Consider the following 9,480-nt stretch of genomic DNA (forward strand, 5'->3'; position numbering starts at 1 on the left):
TTTTTTTGGTCTGAGGTTCCGGAAAGGCTGAAGAATTACAACATTTAGCTGGAGCTAACTCTGCAAATAGCACTGCTGGGTGATTTGAAAAGTCATAATCAATCAATAATATAATACTCTTACCTAAACATTTTCTTTACAATCTGTAGAAACTATGAGAATAAAAAGGTTCAGGACATTTGAAACAATACATGGCTAATAGAAATCAAAACGGGATGGTGTTCAGAGATAAATGGGAGGGGTGCTGAAGGGAAGAGAACTAATGTAAAATGGTGTCAGTAAAAATGTAATATATTTAGCAGAAAATGGCATTGAGGCATCTAGCTGCAATATTAAAGCGGATCTACCCCCCTTGTCCTGAGGGGTGACTATGACAAAGCAGGATCAATGAGTTAGCCAGCTAAGGCTGCATTTACACAGGCAGCCCAATTCTGTTCTTTTTTCCCACTAATTGGTCTTTTGACCAGTCACATCAGATCGTTCAAAATACTAATTAGTGAAAACAATTTAATGGGGCTCCCTGTAGCAGTAATTATTTCTGGTTGTTTTAGAGTTATCTGGCTAAATCATTGATCCTGCTATGCAGTATACTTCTGGACTAAACCATTTCAGTGATTAAGCATGCTATTAAGTCCAGAAGAAGGCTTGATCTGTGTCTGGGAAAACCCTTTAGCAGACTACCACTACTCCTTTCACCTGATTTACAGCGACTCCAAATGCATGAAGATGGAGAGGAAGTCACATCTTACTGAAGTAGTTGGTATAGGTCCCTCTGCTGTTCCACACATTGCACTGAACACCACTTCAATGCGTCACACATCACTAGACTTGAAACGTTACTACATTTTATTGGCTTTGTAGAGCTCTGAGTTAAGCAAGAATGTATACACACAAAGACAACAGCCATATTTGAATAAGTATTGCAATTCATACAAGCGAGTTGCTGATTTGGCCTTTCCAACCTCTTTACTACAATTGAAAAGTAGTTTTGCCTCAGTCTTTAAAAATACTCAGTCATGACTAATCTCTTATTGTTAAAAACAGCAGTATTCCACCCAATACCAACCTATGAATATACATCTCTGAGCACTGTACTAATAAGAAAGTGGTGTTGGAAAAATGCTAGATATACTGCGACTATATATAGTTAGCTATTTAATATAGCAGCGACCCTTGAGTGCAACACCCAAGACACCTCCGATGTAGAAAGTCAAAAAGACTTGATCTCCAGTCCGTTTTTACCACCCAAACCCCTTTATTGAGAACATTTAAATTACATACTTAATGTGATACAAGGTTTGTCTTTGTTTTCTATGTATGTATACAGAGGAGCCTCTTAATTGGAGTTGAGGGGTCACGGTACATTCCGTGTCCCCCTCCTAGAGTGTGCGCGTTGCTTGTGGACTGATTTCTGGTTTGGGGACGTCGTGGACAGAACGGTTATGTACACAGCTGTGTGAGCGAAGACGGCAGTTAAAAGTTGATAGCTTTCCCGAAGGAGGCTGCGAGGTTTGCTTCTCTGAAGGCCTCGGACACAGTCTGGAAGAGAGGGATGGACGGAAGAAGAGGAGGTTAGATTGACAGGTGGGTGGTTCGGTTCCACAAATGTGGATGTGTGTGCATTTGAATGACATTGTGGCTAGGCCCTATATCAGCCTTAGTCATTGTGCGGCGCGCGGGAATAATATGAAAGAATGTGTTGTGTCTTCCTCAGTCAGTTGAATGCGGCACTTCAGAACCGTGGTTACGTGCATAACCTTACTAGCTTCAGGGACAAACGGCGCAGTAAAACCGTTTCTAGCGATCCTGGCACATCTTCAAATCGTTTTCTTCCCACAAATTTACCTCTAGATTTTGAACGGTTTAATCTATTACAGACTATGACCCCCAGCCCTAAAAGCTAAGACTGGAACATGTGCATGTTTTCACCTATGAGGATACAAGCTGTGCAGGACTCGTTCGAAATGAATCTGCACAGAATAACTGAGGAAACTGAATTGATTCACCAATCAAACATTCATAAGATTGTTTGATCATCCCTGATGTTTTCCTGAACTTCCCAATACCTCCCTGATGCATTTCAATCACTCCAAAGCATACTTCCTTCAGACTGAAATTTGCCATCTCTTGTGCTATAACTTACTGAGATCATGGCAATAAGGTCCGATTCTAAAGAGTCATCTCATTTTTTCCCTGGTAGGCCTGCCCCCAAGTGTCCTAAAATAGATAATCAAATAGCTTGATGGTCCATGTTAATAGTATCTTAAATATCAATTTGACTGACCACCCAACCCCTGTTCTACGATGGGTATGACGGCGCACCCAGTGATTGTTTTACAAAAGTATCTGCCATTTGAAATATTAGTAACCACCACTTCCATATATCAAATGGCATTGTTGAACTTGCATTATTCTACAACATGACGTATGTATGAATGAGTATTTGATCATGCCCCTGTCGTATGTGTGTTTAACTCACGGGATGGGCGTGGCAAACTCGGGCGACATCCTCGCAGGACGCTCCGTACTCCATGGCAAGCGTCGCCTCGTTGATAATCTCACCTGCCCCCTAGACAAGGGTCAAAGGTCACCATAGTTAGCATACAACTTCATACGCTATAGCCCACATTTTCATCTGCTAAGGAGCCCTGAGGTAGCATGACTCACACAGCCCAGGATGTGAGCGCCCAATATCCGGTCTGTCTCCTTGTGGCCGAGGATCTTCACCAGGCCATCAGTGTCTGCATTGGTCTTGGCTCGACTGTTGGCGGCAAACGGGAACTTGCCCACCTTGTATGGGATGCCCTGCGAAGTAGAGTTGAGGTTACTGTTATGCTTTATGGTCACTCTTCTGTGTTGATAGTATATGTGCGATACTTTGAGAGACTTTGGCTCCTTTGGAAAGTCAACAATTTGGGGAGAATATCGCCACCTTGTGACTAAGTCTTATACCTGCAGGGATTTCAATAGAATACTGAACAAAAATATAAAACGCAACGAGTTACAGTTCATATAAGGACATCAGTCAATTTAAATAAATTCATTAGGCCCTAATCAATGTATTTCACATGACTGTGAATAAAGATATGCATCTGTTGGTTACATACCTTAAAAAAAGTAGGCGTGTGGATCAGAAAACCAGTAAGTATTTGGTGTGATCACCATTTGCCTCACGCAGCGTGACATCTCATTCACATAGAATTTATCAGGCTCTTGATTGTTGCCCCACTCCTCTTCATTGGCTGTGCGAAGTTGCTGGATATTGGCAGGAACTGGAACACGCTGTCATACCCAGAACAGCCCAAACATGCTCAATGGGTGGCATGTCTGGTGGGTATGCAGGCCAAGTAAGAACTGGGACATTTTCAGCTTCCAGGAATTGTGTATAAGTCCTTGCGACATGGGGCCACGCATTATCAGGCTGAAACATGAGGTGATGGCGGCGGATGAATGTCACGACAATGGGCCTCAGGATCTCGTCATGGTCTTGGCTCAGTACAGTATCTCTTGCCATCAATAAAATGCAATTGTTTTCGCTGGCCGTAGGTTATGCCTGTCCATACCATCACCCCGCCATGGGGCAATCTGTTCACAACGCTGACGTCAGCAAACCGCTCACCCAGACATACATGTGGTCTGCGGTTGTGAGGCCGGTTGGACGTATTGCCAAATTCTCGAAAACAAAGTTGGGAGGCAGGTTATGGTAGAGAAATTAATATTCAATTCTGGCAACAGCTCTGGTGGACATTCCTGCAGTTAGCATGCCAATTGCACGATCCCTCAAAACTTGAGACATCTTTGGCATCATGTTGTGTGACAAAACTGCACATTTTAGAGTGGCAGTTTATTGTCCCAAGCACAAGGTGCACCTATGTAATGGTCATGCTGTTTAATCAGCTTTGAGATATGCCACACCTGTCAGGGAGATGGATTATCTTGGCAAAGGAGAAATTCTCACTAACAGGGATGTAAACTAATTTGTGCACAACATTTGAGAGAAATAAGATTTTGTGCGTACGGAATATTTCTGGGATCTTTAATTTCAGCTCATGAAACATGGGACCAACACTTTACATGTTGCCTTTTATATTTTTGTTCAGTGTATTTTTAATCACAAATCAACATTTTAGCAGCTGAAATCCAAACAAAAGCATTGATCCAGTGATTATATTATATATAAAAGCAATGTCCGCTACTTAATTTGGTCAAAACTATGGGTGTTTGTTTGGGGAGATGTGTGTATCACCTCCTCTTTGAGCTGCTCCTCCGTCTTTCCCACCCATGCCACCTCGGGGTGTGTGTAGACAACAGAGGGGACACAGTTGTAGTCGATGTGCACGCCGCCCCCAGCCATGCCCTCCACGCAGATGATGCCCTCGTCCTCCGCCTTGTGTGCCAGCATGGGCCCGGCAATCACATCACCAATGGCATAGATACTACAGAGGGAGATGGAATAAATGGGAAGGAAAGATTGAGTTATCACATTTAGTGCCTTTTGAAAGAGACCTTGGTGAGAGGCGATTGTAATATAGGTGTGTATTGAAAAAGCAGGTGTTGAATATAACAGAGGGGTGTGGTAGTTTAGGTCTACCTGGGTATGTTGTATATTAGATAGAGGGGTGTGGTAGTTTAGGTCTACCTGGGTATGTTGTATATTAGATAGAGGGGTGTGGTAGTTTAGGTCTACCTGGGTATGTTGTATATTAGATAGAGGGGTGTGGTAGTTTAGGTCTACCTGGGTACTTTGGTCTGGAAGCGGTTGTTGACGGGTATGCGTCCCCTGTTGTCCAGCTCCAGGCCCACGTTCTCCAGGCCCAGGTTCCTGGTGAAGGGCCGTCTGCCGATGCACACCAGCAGCACGTCACACGTCAGAGTCTCGTTCTTCCCGCCGGCAGCCGCCTCCACACTGGAGGCAAGAACACACGGGAACGCTTGGGCTAGGTCATACCTAGTGATTTTTAACTAGACATTCATTCTTAGTGATTTTGTTCATTCACAGCTAGAGCCACCCTATATACACACACACACCACCGGGGGATGGAACTCACGCCACATCGATCTTGCCGTCAGGCCTCTTGATGGCGCCCATGACCTTGGTGCCCAGCTTGAACTTAATACCCTGCTTCTGCAGGATGCGCTGGAAGTTCTTGGAGATCTCCATGTCGATGCCCATGCCGCCCACATGGCCCAGGAACTCGACCGCTGTCACATTGGAGCCCAGACGCTGCCACACTGACCCCTGGAAAACGAGAGGCCAAACAGGATGTTAGACTGGACCCTAGGAATCCCCCAAGAGTTGGAATCCTCATACTGCCACTTACTCTTTACAGACCATGCTGTAAATCGTGGCTCTTTACAGACCATGCTGTAAATCGTGTGTATGTGTGCGTGTCGTCCCTCACCAGCTCCACCCCGATGACTCCGGCGCCGATGACGATGAGTTGCTCAGGGACCTTCTTCAGATCCAGGGCTCCCGTGGAGGACACCACAGTGTCCTCATCAACCTGACAGCACAGGGGTTAGGAGAGTTAGGACTCGGCTTTGACACATGTCAACTAACATCTGGTCATCTGCTACAAACTAGTACTGTAGTACAGTAACGTACCTCAATCCCGGGGAAGGGCGTGACCTCGGAGCCAGTGGCTATGAGGATATTATTGCTGTTGATGACCTGCTCGCTGCCGTCCTCGGCCGTGGCCGTCACCTGGTTCTTGCCTGTAATCCTCCCATAGCCGTTCACGTGCGTCACCTGAGGGGAAACCGCCACATTATATCATTAAAGTCAGGGTCAAGTTCATAACAAACTCTGGAACAAAGAATCCAAGGGGAAGCCTCAAAACAGCTTGCACTGGTATCAAACTTAGTGATGGGTTCAAATTACAAGGGAGTTCATGAAAAAGACCCAAGTCCATTGACAATGTAATGTCCATAGATGGTCACCTCCATTTAAAGAAGATAGTCAAAACAGGCTGCTGATGTTTCAAGCTTATAATCCTGCTGGATGAAATCTCACTAATTTACCCATATTTACAGATGCTGTCTTGGTTAGTTGCCTAGATTAGTTGCCATTTATCCATAAAGTAAGCCAAATGTGTAATTTCAGTGAACTTGGCCGCCGCTCGGCTCCAGGCCTTGCTCACATTGTTCTCCAGAGCCTGGGGAAGTTCATATTGTAAAAATAGGTATGAGTGGAGCGCTGATTGGCTGTGAGAAGACACGATTTTTCAAAAACAACCACCCCTTCCATCCCTCTTCAGAAGCGCAAAATATACAGAATGTAGCTAATTTACGGTGCTAGCATGAGATATATATATATATATATGAGATATATATATATTTTGATGGCCATTTATTTTTTGGTTGTAATGAGACTACCCCACATGAGCACCATTGAAAATAATTGGCTTTCGGTTAAGAATCGCTGCCTCTGAACGTGCCTATTCCAATTGATGAGAGGGGGAAACGGCTTGGATACCCTCCACCTTATTTTAGCCTCTTTCTGACAAGAACTTCCACAGGCTTATATATAGAAGGTGAGATGAAAGCCTGGCAGAGGCTAGAGTGAACTAGGCATCTCTCTCCCAATGTAGGGAGGAACTATATAGTTGAGACCTCACCTTGTTCTGTTTGAATAAATGTGCAATGCCTCCTGTCAGTGCTTTGACCGCCCCGCTCTTCTGTGACATCATCTTCTCCAGGTTCAATGTAATCCCTGAGACTGGCACAGAGAGAGAGCGAGAGAGACAGAGAGAGCAAGAGTCTCAAGTAAATGTTTGTTACTGGAATCCCCAAAGACTTGACTGGAGCGAAAGCCTGTCCACACCCTTCAGCTCTCTAGGGCCAGGCTGCTGGTGACCACTGCTCTAGCTGATGTGGACTCTTACTTTCAATGCCCCTGCTTTCGAAGTCTTTGCCATGGGCCTGGTGGTACAGATAGGAGTTGTTCAGCAGGGCCTATACAAGGTGACAAGGGAGACAGACATGTGACATTGTTCAACAACTCGCAAAGATAAAGTTGCAGTCAGAGTGTTGCGCAATAAGACCTAGCAAAAGTTCTATGAACCCCTCATTCCCAATGTTTACCTTTGAGGGGATACAGCCGACATTCAAACAAGTCCCGCCTAGGGTGGGATTCTTTTCCACACACACCGTCTGTGGTAGAAAACAAAGTTGGTGAACAATGACAACAAGATGGGCATCACTAATAATAAAAAGGTTAAGCCTTATTTACACCTTCCGCTGTGTCCGCTTTAACAAAAAGATGCAATATCACAACGTCCACCCGACGGCACCTCTGCACATACTCCGAAATCTCCCTTTTCCAGGGAGGTGCGCAGAGCCCTGTGCGGACGGGAGCGAACATTCGATTGCTGCGGAAGGTATATACACTGAGGCCTAATTTTACCTTGAAACCAAGCTGCGCTGCTTTGATTGCAGCGACATATCCACCAGGACCAGAGCCCACCACTGTGACGTCAGCATCAACTGTAGGAGAGCAAAGAACATGTTTATCAGAAGAGGCAACAAGTTATAGAGGAACATGTTGTATTCACCTTGTGTACATGTTGGGATTCAGTTTGATAAGAGCAGCACCTCGGATTAGCTAATTGGACGTTGGAGTGAAACGTTGACTTACTCTGTGCTTTGTCAGCGTATGTTCGGACGGAGAGAACAGTTGCACCCTGGAGCCTATTCGGGAGTTGGTGGCTCCGCTGTATGTGTTAGGAGGGGACACAAATTGGGACAGTGAGCAGACAGATTTTGACTTTAATGTCAGCTTGCGTTGTAGATGGTTCTGCTGTGATGTTGTTGTAGTTGTCATCCATGTCAAGAAGTCAGTTAATGTTTCGTTTTTTTATTCAGCACTCTAGAATGCAAGACAAAAATCCTGTAAAGGCCAATGCAATCTGAACAGGATTGCAAGTATTACAGTGAGTGAGTGTATGTGATGATTATAAGGTCGTAGAAAGATGAACTAGTTACAATACTAGCTACATTTGTTAACTACTGTTAGTTATCAAGTACTGGTGAAAATAAAATAATAAATAGTTATCTTACATATACTGTTGGCTAACAACAGTGTTATATGATTACTCAAATAGCTTTACAAATCAAAGTTGAGTACTTGGGAGTTTGACAGTCAATTATGTAACATTGGTAGCAGTCCTCAAACAGGGCTGGATGTCATTTTCGTCATTCGCAAGAGGATGCTTGTTGACTGTGGTAGCTAGCTAGCTAATTTAGCTTACTTTGAGATGGATTATTTTGTAATGACATTAACGTTCGCCAATGTATCTTATAAACAATTTAAACCTAACCAGCAATAATGTTGCACAAAACACGCACCAAACAAGGCTAGCTTGGGAGGGCATATAATATAGGAAGAGCCAACTAACATTAGTTAGCTAGCTAACTGTGTACTCGCTAACGCTATGCTAGCTAGCTGCTAGTGTATAGCTGGAGAGTTTAACCAGCATAGCTACTCTAGGTGGCTAGCAAGGCCTGTAATTCATAAATCGCGTTGAAAGACAGCCGAGATAACTCTCCAACGTATGTCACATTAACTCATATTTGTTCCAGACAACTTGAACAACTAATTGGCCTAGAATTGTTTTTCCTTACCGTTGCCAGAGTGCGATATACTTGATTCCAGCTCTGCATTTTGTATGTGTCCCTTACAGGCTGCGTAACCTACAGCAGGCGGATCATCCAAGGACTCACGAAATTGCGCTTGCGCAGTAACAATCCAAGAAACACAAATACTGTCTGTCGCCTCCCTATGATGTAAAAAATCTTTGGTGTCATACTACATTTAATCTGATCCAAACAGGTGTTCTAGAAATCACTAAAAAAAATAAGGTTATTTGCGTCTAAAACATTAATATAACTCACCCATGACGGCGTGGCCTACGCACGCCTCCAACTCAATCATCAAGTTTGCAGACGACACAACAGTAGTAGACCTGATTACCAACAATGACGAGACAACCTACAGGGAGGAGGTGAGGGCCCTGGGAGAGTGATGCCAGGAAAATAACCTCTCACTCAACGTCAACAAAACAAAGTAGTTTATCGTGGACTTCAGGAAACAGCAGAGGGAGCATGCCCCTATTCACATCGACGTTACCGCAGTGAAGGTGGAAATCCTCCAGTTCCTCGGTGTACACATCACTGACGATCTGAAATGGTTCACTCACACAGACCGTGTGGTGAAGAAGGCGCAACAGCGCCTCTTCAACCTCAAGAAGCTGAAAAAAAACCTCAAACTTTTACAGATGCACAATTGAGAGCATGGTACGGCAACTGCACCGCCCGCAACCGCAGAGCTCTCCAGGGGGTGGTGTGGTCTGCCCAAAAAGATCATCAAGGACATCAACCACCCGAGCCACGGCCTGTTCACCCCGCTACCATCCAGAAGGCGAGGTCAGTACAGGTGCATCAAAGCTGGGACCAAGAGACTGAAAAACAGCTTCTATCTTA

General features: G+C 44.6%; 1 protein-coding gene across 1 annotated transcript; it reads right to left on the reverse strand.

Moving 5' to 3' along the window:
* Positions 1–823: 823 nt before the first annotated feature.
* On the reverse strand, positions 824–8,740 carry LOC115197019 (dihydrolipoyl dehydrogenase, mitochondrial). Its single transcript, XM_029758139.1, has 14 exons — positions 8,623–8,740; positions 7,637–7,712; positions 7,406–7,485; positions 7,084–7,152; positions 6,885–6,954; positions 6,618–6,718; positions 5,606–5,749; positions 5,403–5,504; positions 5,049–5,239; positions 4,736–4,906; positions 4,247–4,436; positions 2,668–2,805; positions 2,480–2,569; positions 824–1,539 (listed from the first exon to the last, which is right to left on the reverse strand). The coding sequence occupies exons 1-14, from the start codon at positions 8,659–8,661 to the stop codon at positions 1,474–1,476; spliced, it is 1,527 nt and encodes a 508-aa protein (XP_029613999.1). The 5' UTR covers positions 8,662–8,740; the 3' UTR covers positions 824–1,473.
* Positions 8,741–9,480: the final 740 nt, after the last annotated feature.

The sequence above is a fragment of the Salmo trutta genome, chromosome 7 (genome assembly GCF_901001165.1).
Source record: "Salmo trutta chromosome 7, fSalTru1.1, whole genome shotgun sequence".
NCBI classification, from domain to species: domain Eukaryota; kingdom Metazoa; phylum Chordata; class Actinopteri; order Salmoniformes; family Salmonidae; genus Salmo; species Salmo trutta.